General features: G+C 39.3%; 1 protein-coding gene across 3 annotated transcripts in view; it reads right to left on the reverse strand.

Annotated features, from left to right (window-relative positions):
• Nucleotides 1-5,729: 5,729 nt before the first annotated feature.
• The window catches only part of SATB2 (SATB homeobox 2), a 189,916-nt gene continuing 173,842 nt past the window's right edge, over nt 5,730-21,803 (reverse strand). For all 3 annotated transcript variants that reach the window (XM_057551675.1, XM_057551673.1, XM_057551674.1), the window contains one exon: nt 5,730-8,844. In XM_057551675.1, the coding sequence (XP_057407658.1) occupies nt 8,383-8,844 (462 nt within the window). In that variant the 3' untranslated portion in view covers nt 5,730-8,382. The remainder of the gene's footprint in view (nt 8,845-21,803) is intronic.

Raw genomic sequence — 21,803 nt, forward strand, 5'->3', positions numbered from 1 at the left:
ATAAGAGCTCAGGGACAGCAGAGCTGACCCCAGGTGGACTGGGCTGAGTCCCACAGTCATAAGCTCCTAGTCATGGATGGACAAAGACTGCCTGGCCTCCAGCCGAAGACGCCGCCAACCTGAAAAGGGATTTCTGCTTTGAATAGAGGATGTGCTAGACAACAGAATCCGTGCTTCAGTGATTCTATCTTCCAAGACAGCATAGAATCAGAGGCTGTAAATTACCCAAATGTGGGCTTACAAATGTCCATCTTGGAAGTTCCTGAGGCCTCAGGTACCTTGGTTATGCACTAAAGAAATATTCAGATGAAGTTCATCTCTAGAAAGTAATTGAAATCCTTAATCCAGGCTGAAGTTGGGAAAATTGAAAAATCCAACTAGGTGAAAACTGTTAGGAAATGTAGTCCACTTAAATATTGATTGGTCTAAAAAGAAACAGGCTTTGTGCCCTCCTGGTGTTTTCACTGGGGTTAAGGAACCGACAAGTAGGCAAAAACATGAAAAATAAGTAAATTATACATTATGTTAGAAGCTATGAAAAAAAATAAGGTAGGGCTTCCCTGGTGGCGCAGTGGTTGAGAATCTGCCTGCCAATGCAGGGCACACGGGTTCGAGTCCTGGTCTGGGAAGATCCCACATGCCGCGGAGCAACTAGGCCCGTGAGCCACAACTACTGAGCCTGCGCATCTGGAGCCTGTGCTCCGCAACAAGAGAGGCCGCGACAGTGAGAGGCCTGCGCACCGCGATGAAGAGTGGCCCCCACTTGCCGCAACTAGAGAAAGCCCTCGCACAGAAACGAAGACCCAACACAGCCATAAATAAATAAATAAATAAATAAAATTTTAAAATAAATAAATAAATAAGGTAGGGTAGGATAAAAGGGATCCAGAAGGTGGGCGTGGGGTCTGTTGCAATTTTTTTTAAAATAAATTAATTTATTTATTTGTTTATTTTTTGCTGTGTTGGGTCTTCGTTGCTGTGTGCGGGCTTTCTCTAGTTGCGGCGAGTGGGGGCTACTCTTCCTTGCAGTGCGCGGGCTTCTCATTGTCGTGGCTTCTCTTGTTGTGGAGCACGGGCTCTAGGTGCACGGGCTTCAGTAGTTGTGGCATGCAGTCTCAGTAGTTGTGGCTCACAGGCTCAAGAGTGCAGGCTCAGGAGTTGTGGCACATGGGTTTAGTTGCTCCGCGGCATGTGGGATCTTCCCGGACCAGGGCTCGAACCAGTGTCTCCTGCATTGGCAGGCAGATTCTTAACCACTGCGCCCCCAAGGGAAGCCCTATTGCAATTTTAAATAAGGTGGTCAGAGTAGTTGTCATTGAGGAGGTGACGTCTGAGCAGACTGAGGGGGACTGAGGAGTGAGCGTGCAGCTGTCCGGGGGAAAAGCTCTCCTGGCAGAGTGAAGAGGGAGAAGAGTAAAGGCCCTAAGGCCAGAGTGAGCCCTGTATTCCAGGGACAGCCAGGAGGCCGATGTGGCTGGAGCCCAGGAAGCAGGAGGAAAGCGGAAGGGAAGGAGGTTAGAGAGGGTCAGATCAGGTGAGAGAGGATGGTGTCTCTGACCGAGCTGGTAGCGGTAGTGAAGGTGAGAGACCGTCAGACCGTGAATGTGTTTTGAAGGTAGAGCCAAAAGAACTTTGCTGACAGAAAAATAATAAAGGATAAAGCCAAGGTTTTAGGTCCAAGCGACTGGAAGTTTGGAGCTGCCATCAGCTGGGTGGACCAAATTTGGGGAGGAAGATAAGGTCACCTGGGGACATGTTCGGTGGAAGTGTGAGCAGGCAGTACAACTGGACAGTTTGGAGACCCAGAAAAGGTCTAGGCTGCAGGTAGAAAGTGGAGGTCATCGGCACACGGGGACACTTAGTGTCCCGATAGTGGATGAGGAAGGAGTGTGCATCTGGGAAGAGGAGGCTCAAAGAAGGCACCTGCAGCACCTGAGCATTCATGGAGGGCAAAGAAGGAATCCGCAGAACACAGCAGAACCGAGCAGGAGTGAAGCAGGAGAGAAACAAGAGAGTGGTTGCCATTCGTGTTTAAACATCTAATTTTGAAGACTTCGGAAGGCTACTAAACCGTCTCTTTCATTTTCTTACTCATTTAGAAAGAAAACCATATTATAGCTCTTGACAGGAAGAAGGAAAGAGAGGAAGAGAGGGAGGGACAGAAAGAGATTGTAATAAGAGACAGTGGAAGAAAGAGAGGGACAAAGGAGGGACAAAAGCAGGACGTAAACAGCGCACACAGTAGCCCTTCAGGCACAAATGCTTTAAATAATGTAAAACAACTTGTAAAAACATTAGACTTAATCCTACTCTAAAACTCATCTGAAGTATTTTAAGTCATTTATAGCATCTTGCTATATCCTGCTTCTCTTTCTCTCTTGGAGGGAAGGAAGAAAGAAAGGAAGGATTTGTTCTAGATGCTTCTACCTAGTTATTTTCTTTAATCATAACAACAGTTCTGAGATCTATGAATTATCAGCCCCATTTTATGGATGAAGAAACTGAGGATCTGAAAAATAACAAGCTGCAAAACTGGTAAGAAATAGAACCTAGGATAGCTCACTGCCTTCTCACAATCAACTTGAGAGAGAGTAAATCTAGAAAGAATTTTCTCCTTACCTTTTCCTTAAGGTGGGAGAGGGCTCCTAGGACTGCACAGTCCAAAGTTGCTACAGAGACTACCAGGACTCCCTTAGTCTGTGCTGTTTTGCGTTAAAACGGGATTATGGTTGTTAATGGATAGTGAATAAATTATAGTTCTCTCTTTAATTAATCATTGCTCTGCACTATTCATTACAGTGCTAATGGAATATTTTTGTAGTTACTTCTCCATATGTGAAGGTAACACTTTAAACCTCTTAAAATGTCTCCTAAGAAGCTACTTCTAGACTTTTTCTGGGACAGTTTTACAAGCAAAACATGGTGTTTTTTAAAATAGGTTTTTCCTTTAGAACAAAACTCCATCAGAAATGTCATACTCAGACAAGATGATGAAAAAGTGTGTGAAGAGAAGTCAAAAGGTCATTTCATACAAAATATGTTGGCCAATAAATTGATGTTCAGTTCATACAGCCTTTCTAGGACACACTAGGACATAAAGAGAGGTGGTGTGATACTGGGGGTGGAAATGTAAGCTTTGGAGACATGCAGGCTTGGCTTTAGGTCCTAGCTCTACCGTCTCCCTGCAATATTGAGCTGGCAGAGTTCTAAATCACCTGGCCCTCGCTGCACTTTTCATTCTTCATTTCTGTCTCCAACTCAATGTGCCAGTCCTAGACATGCTCATCCAGAGGAAATATTGTCACACCTATTTCCCCAGGGCTCATGCCACCTCCACCAGCCCACCCCCGTTCTCTGCATGGATAAATGCAAAGAAAAACTTCACACTTTCCCACTGAGCAAATACAGCAACCACAATATGCCACAAGAACTGGGACAGTCCTGTGATGGTGGAATACTCTGAATGTTATGTGAGCACAGGAGGATTTGTAACCACACTGGCAGGGCAGATCAGAAAGGCTTCCTGGAAGAAGTGGTGCTTGGACTGATTCTTAAAGTTAGCAAGGAAAAGAACTCAGGGTGGGAAGGAGGAAGAGGTACAAGGTACCAGAAGTAGCAGTGGGATAAATGTGCCTTTTCACTATCTTCTTCTTATCTATTATCTTCAACATCCTTCTGGATACCTTCTCTGGCAGAGGCTGTGAGTTGCCTACCAAATACCCACTCTACCCTTCTCTCTGGAATTAATGGAACAGCTAGAAACATTTACCAGTCTCCCTTGCATTTAGGTGGGGGACTTGAAGAAGTCCCATAAAAGAAAGGGAGTATGCCATTCTTTACTCTTCTTCCACCCTGGTGTCTGAAAGGTGGATGTGATGGCGAGGCTCTAGCAATCATCCTGGACTAAGAGGAAGATGGAACACAGGAACATAGGAGAAAATGGAGCTGGGAGCTGGAAGGAGTTTGAGTCCCTGACAACTTTGTGAAACCAGAATACCTCAGCAATTTCTTTTATGTAAGAAATAGGTAAACTCTTCTCTTATGATTACTTTGTATTTTTTTAAATTATATGCAGCCAATCCTAAGTAACGCACCTTTCAAGACCATTCTAGCTCACAAATAATGATAATTTCTTTCTCTACATTATAGCACATGTTTGTACCACTCACTAAACAAATAAACATCTGTCTGGAGACAACCGTTGAATGACAATATCACTTTTCCTGGATTTATATCATACATGTCCAGTAAGTTATAAGCTCCTTGAGGGGAGAGCGTTAAATCATAGTTTTCCTTGTCGCCTCAGTTCTTAGCAAATTATCTGGTATAGAGTACATGTTTAATAAGTGTTTACTGTCTAATTATGCCATGATTGCTCTTTAGAAAAAATGTGGGGACTTTTAAATCTTTGTTTAAAACTTTGCAGAAAGCGAAATAACAGAGTAAAGGAAAGTATCTCTTCTAAGGAAAAAAAAAAAAAGAAAAGACAAAAACTCAACCCGTAAAGTGATGGCTCTGAGACGACATGACTTAACATATAGTCAAGAAATCTCTGACTTTGTTTTCTTGGAAATAAAAGTTGTTAGCACAGAGACCACCTTCTAGGCCAAAGCCAATCCATCCGTGGGCAGAGCCACCGGTTTTGAGTTTGTCACCTCCAGTGAATTATGACCCCCCAGAACACAACTTCAGGCAGGTGGAAAGCATTTGTGTTAAAAGGCAGACTATCTCACACATGCTTTACTTCTATGTCTTTATCCCAAATGCAGAATTCATGTACATTTGCATAAGCAACTTGTTTCACCCTCTACTGAATCTCTAATTTTTCTTTAAAAACCTTTAGCACTGTGCTGTGGGGCTGTCTGCCTTTCTGCAAACACCCAGTTTCCACAAACTGTCCTTAAAACTTATCTACACAGTCCACGGGCTGTCAACTATCATGTGAAAAAAGGCAAGTGAAACTGAGGAAGAAAGGAAAGAAAAATTACATCTGTATGCCAACCAAATGAACAAAAAAGAAAAAAGAAAGAAAACCCGGGAAAAACAATTTACCATATCAAAAGAAAAAAAAAACACTTTTTAATTGACATTCTCTTTGTCAGTTCTGAAGCTAAGCACTTGCTCCTTCCTTATTAACTTTAGTCTTTAGAGCAATTTTTTCCGTTGTGAGCACTTTCTAAAAAATCATTTTCACACATTTCTCAGATACATCAATCCTTCCGGCATTCCTCTATGCTCACATTATGGTACCCGGCTCTAAATATAAAAGACTTTTATTATGTCCATTAACCATGGACATATGTGCTCCAAAAGTTTCCTGACACGCAGTCATTTGTGGGTTTTTAATTATAAACAGAAAATATTCACTAGAAAAATAAAGAAGCAAGCCCATAAATATATCTTTATAAATTGAGTTTTGTTTGTATACAACAAAACATCTGGGCAAATGACTCCCCCAGTTGCCAGCTCCAGGATGTGAGCATGCATACGTTTATAAACACACAGAGGTGCACATACATTCACATGTGCAATTAAATTCTTGCACTGGACAGGACTCAAACATCTGTAATTGCAGGTACAGCTGGCTTGTAAATAAAGGAATGGATTTTCCTTACACTCACCAGGTCTCATTCCACACAAAAAATCAAGTGGGAAAGAGGGCAATGCCCAGTAAAATACTTGACAAAGTCATATTTTTTGAATGCATTTTATTTTAACAACCAAAAAATTCTAACAGCCTAACAATGCACATAAGTTAAAAATTAATTATCACTTAGTGATAACAAAGATAGTTGATTTACATGGAAAAAAGAACATTTACAATATGTTAATCCTTATTCACATTGTTGATATCGCAATAAAACACAATTTGTTTTTTCATTTCACAAAAAAAAAAAAGGCGGGAAATTGTGCTTTGTCAAGAGGCACTACAAGAGAAAGTTTCTTCTTCCAAATAGATATTATATGACAGATATTGAATAAATAGACATATATGCATTGTAATTCGCAAAGATCTGGCAAGACCACAGGCTAAAATGCCCACAGATTCACTTAGAACCACTGCAAACTTGGCAGTGAAATTAAAAAATAAAAGGCAAGACTTAGCATTGAAAAATACCTAATAAATTTTTGGTTGAAGTGTAAAAGATACCAAATGCGGATGCCATCGATAGATGAACCACCTTGTAAGAGCTTGGCAAAATCAGTTTCCATTACGTGTACAGAGTGACCTTCAGCAACAGTGTAAGAAGACAATTTGGAAAAGAGTAACTCGGATATTAGGAAGCAGCAACCATGGACGTTCTGATTAAAGCTGCAGCATACTACAGAAAATAGGAAGGACAGGCCCAGGGCTTGACTGCAAACAACCATCCTTTTGCAAAGGTATACGACGCTCATGTCAAGATAATTTTTTAAACATCATTATTTGAAAAAGTACAGGAAAATGTCCCTTTAAAAACTCCAGAGGTTACTGAGCAGCTAGAATTAGCTTGTATTGCAACATGTCTTCTCCCTGTATATTGTTAAGTTCTGAGTTAATATCTACACATAGAGGTTTGTTTTTTTTAACTCCGACCTTTTATACCTTTCAAATATATAAATAGTATTAACAGTTATATTACAATGTTTGTGTAGTAAACAGAAAATAACTTTCAAAGTGATATTGCATGAGGTCTTTGAAAAGGTTGCATGAGAGCACGACTCTAAAAAAAATCCAACCGTGTGGGACTGTTTGACGGCCACCTTGAAGCATGAGATTAGTTTCACTTGGCCAGTCCTGAAGGTGAGGTCTCCTCTTGCAATGACTAGAAGTAGAAGTGGGAAGTAATGGTTTCTGATGGGAAGCTAGAGGCGGTGGGAGGACTATAGTAGATTGCAGCTTTAATGCTCATTCCACTAAACAGCCAGTCGGCATTAGTTCTGCTTTATGTAAGGTAACTGCTACGTAGGTAACTGGGAAAATGTTTCCATTTATGACGAGTACGTGATTCCACTGAAATTGCTTTGCTTACTCTATTGCCTGGAGCTGCACAATGATTCAAAAACGGGTTCTTGTTAGGGCTGCCCCCATAGTAGGGAAGGGATGAGGCGCGTGAGAGCAAGGACTGAAAACGTCTGGTTAGGTGGACGGAATACGTACAAAGAGGAAGCCCAAAGTGAAACAGAAATGAGAAACGTCTTTCGGGAGATGAAGGGATGGAGATTTATTTGAGAGGGAGCCCCTTTAACTGGGCAGCAACTTCTTTTCTAACTTAATATTACATTGAACTATTTTCTATTTAAAAAAAAAAAGAAAAAGAAAACAGCAACAATAAACAAGTTTTAAATGAGCAGGCTTATTAATTTTAAGATCTGAAGCCACAAGCAGGTAAATAAATTTCACAATAAAATGTGGCTCATACTGTGAATTCCATTTGTCTGACATCAGTATGTCATTTTATCAAGACTGCACTAATGGACAAGTTTTCTCTGTACTGAATTTCAGCTTTACTCATTTGGAATTCCACAGAAATGCATCTGTTCACTACAGTAACGACAAGTTGAATAACGGAACACGAGTCATTTTAAGTGTGCATTGTGTCTTTAAGATTAATTTGACTGGTATCATTTTAAGGTGCCCTGATTTTTTTTTCACTTTACTTTCTTCTTCTTTCTTTCTTCCTTTCTTTTTTTTTTTTTTTTTGGCAGTGTTGATTTGTTTTGTTAAATACATACCTCAAAAATTACCCATCAAGCTGCCAGATAGGAAGCCATAGAATTAAAAAAAAAAAAATCAGGGACAAACACAGAAAATAAATAGGAATTCAAAAATAGTCACCCCACCCTGAGAGCAGGCCGCAGTTTATCAAAAAGCCAAAGCGACTCACTGTGAAGTGGTTTTTTTAATACATAAACAAGTCTCTTCTTTAAGAACTCATTTCACAGTCTATTCTTTCGGATTGTAAAGTTCTCTGTCCCATGCAATTTAATATATATATGTAAATATATAGATATATACATATACATATACACACACACTTGTAGCTTCCTTCATTTATTTCATAGGTCTTTTCATCCTGGAACTTGCCTGGTGTCTCTTCCGTAAGTGCAAGGATAATGAAGGCAGAGTCTCCTGTGATTATAATGACTATGATCCAGTCCATTGTAAAGCATAACACTTTAGTGTCTTTGCCAAGGCGATGTCTGATTCAGAAATACTGAACTTATTCAGTCTACAGGTGTATCCTGTGCAACAGAGAGATGTCAAAAAAAGGTAAGGAAAACAAAACAGACCAAAAAAAGACAAAAATAAAATAAAGCAAAAAAAAAAAAATGTTTTTAAAGAAACTAAAACAGAAAATCCTTGGACCGATGTATTGCTTTGCCTGGTGGCAGTTCACATTATCTCTGGTCAATTTCAGCAGGCACAGCCTTGCTTTTCTCCGCATTCTCCTCCTCAGCCTCCACTTTGTACATCTCCTCTGAGCCTTCCTCGCTGTCATTCTCCTCCGACTCTGTCAGCAGCTCCTCGTCCTTATACTCGGCCACGTCCACCACCGAGCCCAGGTGTTCCTTGAGCTTCCCATGATGCTTCACGTGGTACCGCTGGTTCTGGAAGAACTTGATGATGGTGTGTTTGGGGAGATCCAGCTGAGCAGAAAGAGTGTGGATGGCTTCCTGGTCAGGGTACAGGCCCACATCATGGATGAAGCTTTGGAGGATCCCGAGGGCTTCCAAAGAGATCTTTGTGCGAGACCGAGGCTTTTTGGTGCAACTGTCTTCAGCCGGAGGAGGTGGGGGAGGTGCTTCTTCTCTGGGAGGGGAGCTCTCCTTGGCTGGCTGAGACTGCTGTCTATGAAGGACCTGATAATTAAAATTTAAACAAAATTAATATGTGATTCACAATCTCACCTTTCAAAAGCCATCGTCCCTCTGAAATATGTGTTGTCTAGCTAGCACTGTAGTGGTGCTGTAGTCATGGTTAAGTTCAGGTCTTCTGAAAACTTAAAAGAATTTCTGGAGATTCAGAATCTCATCTACAAAACAAGAGGTTAATAATAGTAATGTTTCCATTCGGAGGCACAAAGAAGTTAAGTCATTTGTTGCCAGAGGTCATCCGAATTCAAAGGACCTGTGGCCCCAGGGCCTTGCTGTTCACCAGCGTGGTGTGCCACCTCTCTGAAGCCCAATGACAAAGAAGCTGGACCCAGAGGAGAAGTGCAGGCTCTACAGACGAGATCACACGGGCTCCCGTCCAGACTCTTCCCCTTAGCTGGGTGTCCTTGTGCAGGACACTAAACATCTTTAAGCCTCAATTTCATCATCTATGAAAGAAAGATAAGACACTGACTTTCTAGGGATGTTGGAAGGATTAAATGACATAATGCATGTAAAGAACAGTGCTTGCCTTAAACCAGAGGTTGACAAACTTTTTCAGCAAAGGGCCAAACAGGAAATATTTCAGCCTTAGCAGGGCCATGCCGTCTCTGTTGTGATGCCTCAACTCTATAGTGTGAACATAAACAAATGAGCAGGGCTATGTTCCAATAAACTTTATTTATAAAAACAGGTGGCAGGGACTTCCCTGGTGGTCCAGTGGTAAAGGATCTGCCTTCCAATGCAGGGGACTCGGGTTCAATCCCTGGTCTGGGAACTAAGATCCGACATGCCGCAAGGCAACTAAGCCCATGCGCCACAACTAGAGAGAGAAAAATCCACACGCCACAACTAGAGAGAAGCCCACGCGCCGCAATGAAAGATCCCGCATGCCACAACTAAGACCCAACGTGCCAAATAAATAAATTAATTAATTAAAAAAACAAAAAACAGGTGGCAGACTGGATTTGGTCCATGGGCCAGAGTTTGTTCACCTCTGGCTTAGGGCAAACATCCGATAAATGATAGTCATTATTATATCAGCCTCATAATTACTCTTAGAGTGTAACAGTGGAATAAGTCAGTATTTGAGTCAGAAAATCAATTCTCCATAAAATTAGGAACAACTTCTGTTTATTTTCTTTTAGCCCTGATCTTAATCCTTAAACAAGAATGTTTTTTTAAAAATATAAAAACTTCCAAATTAATTAAAAGATATAATTTTTCATTAAATTATGCCCTTTAAATGACTAGATTATACTCATATAAATGGACCTCCTCAATATTACTGATGTCGAGGAGACAGCAGTGAGTGGTGACTCGAAGCGAGATTTTGGTTCCCTGACCAGGAATTGAACCTGGGTAGCCTGGGTGAAAACCAGGAATCCTAGCCACCAGAGGCTAGAGAACAAACTATTCATCCTTTGTTCTGCAATCCACTTCCTTTTTTGTGTGTTATCCTTCATGTCAAGGTTTTCTAGTTGTAATTAATTTAAATTTCTCTTTCATTTCTACCTATTCCCCACTCATTAGAAAACCAAACCAAACCAAAAAAAAAAACAAAAAACAACCCTCTAGTATTTAAATACTAGATCCAAGTTGCAGCCACTCCTGCCTGGGGTGTCACATCAGCAGATTGAACTTTCATGTTGCTATAAATGCTCTGCTTGACCAGAAACACAGTATCCTGTCAGCAAATCCCCAAATGCAACGCCAGCTCTGGGCTCCATACTTACTCCTTTGTTCTCTGATCTTTCTAAATAAGGTCAGATATGCAACCCCAGCCAATCATGCCCTGTTTCCTGTGGCGCCACTTCTAATGCTCTATAAAACTGGCCCAAAATCCCTCCGGAAGAGTGTTCCACTGCTTGTGAGGAACTGTATCCACTACAACCCATGGACTGTTCCCCTTGAATAAAGGACATCAAACTGATTACTACATTGGTTTAGTTTTGTCATTTGCCACTCGTTAGGCAAGCTTATTCTTGATCCTCATAACTGCTTCTTCAGCGTCATCTCTGCATGAAATAGTTTCCCATTTTAATATGTATTTATGAACTTTTTCAATCTGACTAAAGAAAGAGAAAGCAATACAGAGGAGATCGTCCAAACAACTCGCCCCTGTCCCCCTCAGAGGCCTATGTGAGAAGGGCTTCCTGGAGAGGGCGCATGGGACCCTGAAGAGGAACTCAGCCGCTGCTCACGCCTTGCAACATCAGCAGCAGTGCTGTAACAGTAAAAGGCTACCATGAAGGTCCCCATTAGAAAGTATTATGTCAACTCCAAAGGCAAAGACCGAATTTCCTCCACTCAGATCAGTGTCTAACGTCCTGGAAGTTCCCAAGACCTCTAAGAATAGTGAGTTCACTTTTTAAAAAACACATGTTTCTCTTTTACCATTCTCTCCTATTTTAGGTGGTGTTTTCCATGTTAGAGTAACAAATTAAATGTTTTCCAAAGCTCAGGGGGAACTCAGTCCAATCAATGAAGAAGAAAACATGTCTAGTTACACGAGAGAAACATTGGTACCACCACTACCAGCACCACCACACACTACCCAGATGACAAATTTTTTTTAAACTACAAAATATCAACATCAAAGCAAGCATTTAAGAAAACAATCTCTGCCATTTATCCTAGTCTCAGGGACTACCTGATGAAAAACTAGTTTCTTACCGATGTGAAAATGTCAGTCTTTTCTGTAGAATTTAATAGATATTAGGGCAGATGACACTGTTACTTAGGTAACAGAAGAGGATGAAACTTTTAAAATAATAATTCATAACAAGTAACAATCAAAATAACAATAAAAGGATAATCAAATGCAAATAAGAATACCCATTATAATAAGCTGATGGCTGGTGGCAGAAAGAAATCTAAAACAGAAGACCATAAAACAGTGGCACTAAAGGTCCATATAGTGTCGACCAATTAAAATGAATGTTCTTGGCATTTTCTTTACCACTTTCAACTAAGAGTAAACGCATGTGGTCTGCTGTGGTAAGCTGGCATCAGCAAAAAAGTGAGAGCTCCATTACTTCAACATCCTAATTATAGCTGGCAGGGAGAGGAGATCTGCACGGTGGACCCACGCTGCTCATGGCAGCTTTGATGGCAGGAAGATACTTGCTCTGAGGTTGTAATCTGGGCAGCTTGAGCACTGTTAATAAATGAACCTCTACATCAACAGGTGAAGATTTTTGGGGGGGGGTCGGTAAGAAGGAGAGAGAGAGACTGAAATTACGTAGGAATATGTACTCACAGAACATGTATACTCAAGCACAAGGACCCCCTTTTAGAGCAAATGCGTTAATTGGAAAACAAAAGAGAATTAAAATGCCCCATTTTTTAAATTATGCTTGCCTTCTGTAGTAAAAGTCAGCATAACGGTTCCACTTAATTAAATAATTAGATTGGTTCTTTAGGGGCTTTCCATTGTGCATTGGTTAGATTTAAAGAGATTTTCCAAAACTATACTTTGAAGTTACTGTAATCTTTCTGCATGATAGGGTTTGTTCTTCTCCTGAGGTCCCACCAATTGGCCTATTTCACTCCCCCTTCTAACTTTGAACCTAGCAGTAGTAACACACAGATACAGAGAAGCCACACATGAAATGGAGAAACAATAATCATAATAGCTACCACTTACTGAACGCTTACTCTGTGCCAGACAGTTTTAAGAACTTTACATGGATTAACTCATTTAGCCCTCACAGTTCCTTGTGAAGGTGCTACTTGGATCCAGAACAACCTAGAAATATGGAGCATCTCAGGAACACCCTCAAAATTGGAAATTTTAAACACAGAGAGCTGTCAGTCTAAGACAGTAGGTTTCCATGGAACAATGACAATGTCGCTGCCATCATAGGAGAGGAAGATGTTTCTCAGAGAACTAACAGCAATGGAAATGATCTACAAAGTGAGATATCCTGTGTCAGGCCAGACAGTGTTCCATATTGAGTTGGGAGGCATGACAATATTTGCATGAAGGTTAAATAATATTTCTAGTATCTTCAAGCAGATAGGAAGGAGCACAATATTCATAATATCTGAGATGAAAAGCGTCCCCAAGTTACTCTGTCCCAACTATCTTCATTCCCCTGAAATGTTCTGATTACTCCAGGCAGTTATTTATTGTCTTACATAATTTTTAGCAAAAAGAACTGCATACACTTCCTCACTAGCCACCTGCGGTAGCTTATTATTATGACAATCAGGAAATTCTACTGACTGTCGTGTAATGCTTCTTCCAGTGGTGTGAATACTCTGAACAAAAGCAGATTAGAGCCTACTGCTTACAATGTGGTATTCCCCAGGTGGGGAAATCAGTCCAATGCTCTCCCCAAATCTTCCATCTAAACAGCGGGATCAAGTCACATTTTCTGCACTTTCTCACATCTTGACTAACTAATGCCAACTCTTTTAGTCTCTTCTTCATAGGACAGGTTTCTGAACACCCACTTAACTGAATTTTAGCTTTTCTGTCTGAACTTCTCAGAGATGTTTGAAATTCCTTGTTGGTTAACTAGAATGACTCAAGTTTGGTCCCTGTCCCCAGCCAGTGCCCTGAGTAACTCCGGCCTGAGGCCATGTCACTGATTCCTGCTGGATGGCCTACACGCCATCCTATTCCTCAGCTCATTTGAGGAACACATAGGCATATATTTCAGGCACATATTTCTCACTGATTGACTTTTTGAAACCACAAAATTTACAGTTACTGCAACCAAGACAGAGGATGCCCTGCCAGCTGAACAGAGATATGCTCTTTCCTAACAAGTTCTTCCCAAGCCCAGATTATTGTTTTCTGGTATTTTTTAAAAAAGGTAAGTATAATGGAGCAGCTACCCAGATATTTATGTAAATGTGCCCAAGTCTGCCCACTTTCCAGACTCATCCTTTTTCCCCTTTTTCAAAATGGGCCCAGCAGTTGACCTTTCTATTCCTAAAGTCTCTCATCTCTCTTCACATGACTTTCCCAAATAACAGAATATATCATTCTGTAAAGATAGCTATCCATCCCTTTCCTCTTGACCTTTGCAAACTGAAGCCTGACAATTCATCCTATCTCATTTTGGTTTGGATTTCTCTCCATCACAACTGAACTTAAATTAATCTGGTCAGCAATTCATTTCTGATATTGATAATTTCTACAAAGAGAGTTTTAAAGGGTTTATTTAAAAGCCTCTTTCTTTTTTTGTAGCTTCTATTGTTAGTTTCTTAGGGTTCGCAGCAGTGAAATATCAAGGTAGCTTCAATAATAATGATAATACTATTAATATTAATAATAGGTGCTGGCATTCATGTAAAGTTTATTATGAGCATAACACGGGCCTAAACGCTATATTTTATTTTATTTTCACAGTAATCCTGGAGTAAGCATTTTTACTCCATTTATGATGAGAAAACTGGGGTTCAGAGAGTGTAGGTAATTTGTGTGAGGCCTCATAGCTTCTAATTGGCAGGACTGGATATCTAAAACATATCTGATTTTAAATCCCATGCCCTTAAACATTATGTTCTCCTGTCTTCTGTGAGCAAGATCACATAAGAAAATTGAACAAAGGCTCTAGAGTAGAGGAGACAGACCATAAATAAGATAACAGGTAGTAATAAATACTATAAGCAAAAACAGAGCCAAGCATAAGGAGGAGAATTGGGGGCAGAGGAAGTTATTTTAGATTCAGTGGTTCAAGGAAGGCTCCCTAAAGAGGTAGGATTTGAGCAGAGGCCTGAAGGAAGTGAGGACCAAACCATGAAAAAGAGCATCCCAGACGAAGGGAAACAGCAAGCGAGAAGGCAGGGAGGCAGGAGTACACTTGGTATATTTGAAGAACAGCAAGGAAGGCAGCGTGTTAGAGCCGTGCCACCTAGTACAACAGATACTAGCCACATACGGCTATGGACATCTAAATTCATTAAAACTAAAAAAAGAAAAAACTGAGTTCCCTCAGTCACACGAGCCACGTTTCCAGTGCTAGATAACCACTCTGTGCAACACCATACTGGACAGCACAGGTACAGCGCATTGCCACCAGCGCTGCCATCACAGGAACAGCTCGGACAGCCCTCCGCTGGAGAGAAATGACAACTGAGGGGCTGCCAGGGCCAGAGCCAGAGCAGCAGGGCCTTGGCATTCTACTGTCAGTAAGGTCTACCTTTACTGTGACCTGCAGTCATGTCCTCTGATCTAGCCCAAAACACAGTAGGACTTGAAACCACCACTAACACTAGAGAGAAGAGAAATATTCATGTATCCACATACTAAGTAAGAAATACTCAGCTCATAATATCAATATATTACTGGACTTTCAACACAGTATCACAAATAGCAACACTATCATAAAAACAACCAGAAGGATGCATCGGCACTTCTATCCTCAAGAGAACGGGGGCTTCCCCGGTGGCACAGTGGTTAAGAATCCGCCTGCCAACGCAGGGGACATAGGTTCGAACCCTGGTCCGGGAAGATCCCACATGCCACGGAGCAACTAAGCCCATGCACCACAACTAGTGAGTCTGCGCTCTCTCTAGAGCCTGTGAGCCACAACTACTGAGCCCACGTGCCATGACTACTGAAGCCCTTGTGCCTAGAGCCCGTGCCCCGCAACAAGAGAAGCCACCGCAATGAGAAGCCCGCGCACTGCAACGAAGAGTAGCTCCCGCTCGCTGCAAGTAGAGAAAGCCTGCTCGCAGCAACGAAGACCCAATGCAGCCAAAATAAATAAATAAATAAATGAATTGGAAAAAAAAAAGAGAGAATGGTAAACTTACATTTAACTGATGGCTGCCTTCTTCATCAGAAGTGCTTATCATGTCTAAAAGAAATTATGTTTAAAACCATCGACCTTGGGTTGAGTAAAAAAAAAAAATTCCATTTATCAAATATTTATGGAGTGTCTATAGTAACTGGACCTATTAATTTACAAAGCTTTCTAGTAAGGAGTCCTGTCTCCAACAGTTGGGTGTTGATGAATAAGTTATGGGTAAGACATGATCAAATAGAAACTTAGAAGTTTAATAAGTCTTGCCTTCCTATTTATTCACTAAAATCTCATCAGGCTGAAATATGACATACATGTGTATAAATGAACATGAAAATGGCGATGAAGAAAGAAAAGGTTGTAAATATATTCAAAAGAGATATCAACTTCTAAATAAAACCCAACACCTCCTTGCCCAGTGACAAAACACAATCGTAATAAGGATATACGTTGTTTTTCTGCCTTCGAAACTGAAAATTTAAAAAACACAAGGACAAAATGGTACTGTGACAAAAGCTGACTAAGAAAGATAAAGCAGCTCTTCTTAAACCGCTCAGTGTTCAAATAGATTTTGAAGGCCTCAATGAAAACCAGCTGGAAGCCATGTGTAAAAAATAATGGCTTTTGCCTGCAGGGAAGGAAGTGAGATCCTAAATGATTAAGTTTAGGAAAGTATATAATTCACTGTATCATTATGGGGTGAACTGGACTACTTATAATATGCCAAGACTTTGTGGTCTTTTTTATATAAGAAAATGAGAAATTATTAAGGAGGTGACTGTACAGGGCGGCTGATCCAGTGCGGTAATAGGTTAAAATCGGCTCCCAGGTGGCCACATCCCCCTCTCTCTGACAAGCCTCACCCATAGGAGCGAGCCTCACCAGAGCTTCAGGTCCTACATGGTGATGCGCATCAACAGGGGATGACTTCTCACCGCATTTGAGTTAATATCAGAATTATTTTTACTTGTTTAATTTTACCTCACCTAAAATAACAGAATGTAATATAGTTGATCCGAAGAAGGAAAGCATTCTTCCGCTAAAAATCCTGAGAAAATATATTTACCAGGCAGTAAGAACAATTGGTTAGAACAACTGGAAAGCCCTCATGCATAACTCAATTTGAATTTGTTTAATGAATAAGTGCTGCTATTTTTAAAATATACTATATATAAAATACCATATAACTGAGATATTTGTCTTAAGTTTCAGCAACCTAGCTCCCTTTTTTTCAAAATCAGCAATTAAGACTATTAATTTTAGCTCAAAACCTCAGTGGGGAAAATTTAGCTTTAGTAATTAATAATTAATAGAACTATTATACATCTATCTCATTATTGGACTCTGAGCTACATATTGGCACACATAAGTGCTCAGTACATCTTTGTTCTGCTGTACTGGATTAATTCCATATTCTCTCTTTAATTGCAGACCAGTTACTATTTTTGTTCTGTACAACTTATTGTTTTTTCTTTCTATTATTCATTTTTAGCAAAACTATGTTTTAAAAGTAAAGAAACTGTCACTCATTATAGGAACTTACATCTAGCAGGTATCTGAGAGCAAATATATATATATATATTTTTTTTTTTAACCATTTTTTGTGTGTTAAAAACAATTCCAGGGCATCACATAAACCTTAAGATTGCTTTTACATAAACCTTGTCAGCAGGAGTTGTGAGGTCACAAAGTTCTGGTTTTGAATCCAATCTTTATCCCCAAAAGCACATCTGCTTACTAGCCTTGCAGCTGTGAGCAAGTTTCTTTCTCAGAGCCACAGCGTTTGTTAATCTGTAAAATCTTCCTTGTAGTTTTATGAGGATTAACTGAGATAATGCATGCTAAGTACTTAGCAGAGTTCTTGTCATAAGTAAGGTTTCCGGAAGGTTTCTGTCATTAAAAAATGAGAGGAGGATTTAAGAATCAGCAGTATAATGCCTCATGTAGTTTTCTGTAACTACACTTATTATGAAAATTAGCAACAAATTCAGAGATTTGTCTGTCCTTTTCACTCCAAAAATCTACAGATCTACAAAGGAGAAAGTCCACCAATAAGTTGTCTTATTTCTTTCATCCATATACTGCACACATCTTTGTTCTTCCACATGGCACCTAGCACGTGGAAGTTGCCGCTAAAGCATCTGTCACATGGAATTACACCTCATAATCATAATCTCTTTCAGGGTGACACCTTCTATATGCACAACCCGGGATCCTCTTAAGATGACCTCCTTTATCGGTTCTAGAAATGTGATCCACGGTCCCCTGGGGGAATCCCGATATCCCCACAGAGAGGTCCATGAATCAAAACTATTTTCATAGCAAAACTGAGACATTAGTTGCCTCTTTGACAGTGCTAAAACTTGTACTGATGGTACAAAAGCAATGGTGGGGAAACTGCTGGCCTGTTAGCATAAGTCAAGTCAGTGGCACCAAACTTCACCAGTAGTTGTGTTCTTCACTGCCACATACACACAGTAAAAATGCAACTTTCATTTAAGAATATCCTTGATGAAGCAGTAATGTGGTATTAATTATATTAAATCTCAACTCTTGAGTATACTTCATTTTAATAGTCTGTGTGAGAAACTGGGAAGTACACATAATGCAATTCTGTGGCATACTGAAGTTAAGATGGTTCTCATGAGAAAGAGCATTTGTGAGATTTTATGAGCTGAGAGCTGAACTAGCACCTTTGTCTTGGAATAAATATCATTTTTACTTGAAAGAACAACCAACAGGCAAACTATGATTATTCAGACTTGGGTATGTGGCAGATATTTTCTTAAAAATAAAGTAAGCCTGTCAATTCAAAAAATAAAAAATCTGGTAGTATTTGTTGCCAATGATTAAATTTTACCTTTCAAGCAAAAATCAGAATTTTGGAAAACTTGTAGCTTCCACTAAAAGCTTAACAGTTCCCTAATACTTAAAGACTTCCCTGATGATATTGGTGGTGATTTAAGAAATTTTAAAAAAATATGTCATACAATGAAATGTGTCAATATTTAGAAGATCTGAATAACTCAATATATCAATATTTTCCAAATGAGCAATGCATGATATTATAAAATTATGAATAGGTAAAAGATCCATTCAAAGTGCAAGGCAGACCAATGAATTACAATGTAAAAAAGTATGAAAGTTCACTGATATGATTTTAGATTCTATTTTGCAGCTAACCTTTAAGAAACTACCACTTGTAGAGTTTTGTATCAAAGAAGAATGATCATAATTTCCTGGGAAGGCTATTAAAATATCCCTTCCTTTTCTAATTGCATGTCTGTGTGACGCTTGATTTTCTTCATTTACTTCAACCAAAACTACACTTTGTATCAGAATGAATGAGAAGCAATTATGAGAATCCAGTTGTCTTCGATTGTCAGACATTAAAAGTATTTGCAAATATATATGTAAAACAATGGTACTCTTCTTATTTTTTTTTAGAGATAGTTATCTTCATAAAAATATATCATTTACACGTAAATGTTATTTATAATTATTTTCAAACAAACATTTAAAAGTTTTCTCAGAACAAATTTCTAATATGGTAAATATTGACAGATATGCACATTTTTGGAGTCCTTAATAGTAAGAGTGAAAGGGGACCCTGACACCAAAAAGTTTGAAAACTCTGTACCACATGAATCGCTTTGAATATATAGCCTTGTCTTTCCCCTAATGAAAACCAATCACTTTACTATAAAATACAAAATGGACCTTACAGTTAATAACATCCTTACCTGATCTCAGTCACCTAGGAAAGTCTGAAAGAACGAGTGTAGGAGAAAGCACACATGCATTACGATTTGCCTCTTGACTTTATCTCTCAGAGACATTTTCACAGGCAAAACATATCCGCCTAGGTACACAACTCAGCACTATTTCTAACTTCAAATGATGTTACTTGAGTTGGCTCTTATGGTTGTAATTTCACATCCTAACATTATAAGACTTATTAAAAACCGTGGTTTAGTTTTGTTGCTTTTTTTGGATTATACAGTATCCTAAGGTCAAAACTCAGGAAATCTGTTATTAAAAAAAAAAAAAGTATCCATGAAGCGATGACAAATTGCGGACTACAGGTGTTAGATTACATTTTGACTCCAGGCAGGTTTAATATAAGTTGGTCTCCTTTTACAATTGCTCTTAGCACATACAGCTATGGGAAGGGGGTTGGGGGTCGGGGGTCGGGGGAGAGAATAAGAACCAAAAAAAAAAAAAAAAAAAAAGAGTAGAGTTCAATAAAAGAAGACCATGTCGAGAGAAATCAATACAAACAAGCAAAATGGTAGGAAGTCTAACATGGAAATATGTGTTCAATTTCATCCAGCCTTAGTCTGAGTTTCCTTTAATATTGTAACCAAGATGGTATTGGAACATCGTGTATGTTTTTAATGCAGTTTAATAATTGTTTCTCAAAATAAACACTTTGGCCAAAGATGAAAGCATAAAAACACTGTGACACAATAATCTGTTAAAATAAACTTGGGGGTTTAGAGGAAGCTTCTTAAAACAGGCTTTGGCTTATATCATTTCCTCTTTGGTAACAAATTGAGAACAACTATACCAACGACTTTGGTATGGTTTGGGTTAAAAAATGTGTCATAGTCATCAATCTGACTTTGGGGAGTGGCCAGAATCTGTAAAGTCTGAAGAGGTATCTAGCTGCGTGAGCTGCTTTTCCAATATAAGGAGATGAGCTGATAGCAAATTAAGCAGGGTCAAGAGGAGTAGCTATATTTCAATCAAATAGACTCCATGACACATAAAAAACAATTCTCTCTCCTATTAGAATGTACGAGAGATAAAACATAGACATATATTGAACCTAATGGCAATTATAACTTTCCCTTCATCGGCGTCATATGATAAATAGGTTTATTTGCCCATTTAGGACCTAACATGACCAAAATCATTCCACAAACATAACAGAATTCATGGGAGAATTCAGGAAGAGCAGACTCTTCAGGAAAGTCCAGGCCACAACCATGTGTCCTTCTTCCTGGGAGAAACCATCTCCCAGCCCACCCACCCCAATCCCACTTGCCCGACACCCATGAGCATCCATTTCCTCCTGTTTCCATACACCTCCACCACCCTTCCCAATGTCGTCTCAAATCACAAAACTTTGCCTCAAAATGAATAGAGAAGGCATATATTTTGAAGATCAGATTCAAGGTACAGATAATATTAAAGTGTCTTTAAAGACCTTATATTTGAGTTAAAATGAGTAAAGAGTAACATGACCAGAGCTGACAGTTACCTCTGGGATTCTGATTTCTAAATGACTGCATGACGTGTTTCATTGGTATAGTTGAGAAAAGAGTGGCTTTTGCACCAGCATGGATGAAAGAAGAGCTCCTACATCAAGTTAAAGTTAAGTTAAAGATAATGAAGAGTGTAAAACGTTAGGATGATATACGTACCTGGAATTCATAATGGTATTAAAAGAATCAACATGGAAATTCATGACACTTCATCAATGGCAAAAGGGCAAGAGAGAAAGATGTGCAAAGGTTCAGGATAAGAACGATCCAGTAGAATTCTTAAACAGTTAATCCAGTTGGCTAAATAATTCTCAAGCGAAGTAAAATGTAAACCAAATGAAAACAACTTCATCAAATGCCAGTGATACATGACCCAGTAAGCTCTGAAATTTGACTTTTTAAAACAGATTCAAGGTAAGCTTGAAAGAATAGAATACATTATTGAGCTTTGCTTTATTGTACTTCTCAGATACTGCGTTTTTTACAACGCAATTTTTATGAATGTTTGTGGCAACCCCACATTATCAGATGATGGGTAGCATTTTTTTAGCAGTAAAGTATTTTTAAATTAAGGTATACACATTGTTTTTTTTTTCTTTTTAAGACAAAATGCTCCTGCACAACTAATATACTACAGTATAGTGTAAACATCATTTTCATATACACTGGCTTGCTTTATTGTGATATTCGCTTTATTGTGGTGGTCTGAAACTGAACTGGCAATATCTCTGAGTTATGCTTGTACAGAAACTGCTTCAGATAAATAAACTTCATCCAACAAGTTTAACTAGAGCTGAGTTTCAATTCCTTTTAAGTGAAAACATGTTAAGTTAAAGGAGGTAGAGAATATAAATATTCTACAAGAGCAAACATCTTGTAGGCAGCCAAGAACTGCATCAACGAAGACTTAAAA

This window comes from Balaenoptera acutorostrata, chromosome 8 (genome assembly GCF_949987535.1).
Source record: "Balaenoptera acutorostrata chromosome 8, mBalAcu1.1, whole genome shotgun sequence".
NCBI classification, from domain to species: Eukaryota; Metazoa; Chordata; class Mammalia; order Artiodactyla; family Balaenopteridae; genus Balaenoptera; species Balaenoptera acutorostrata.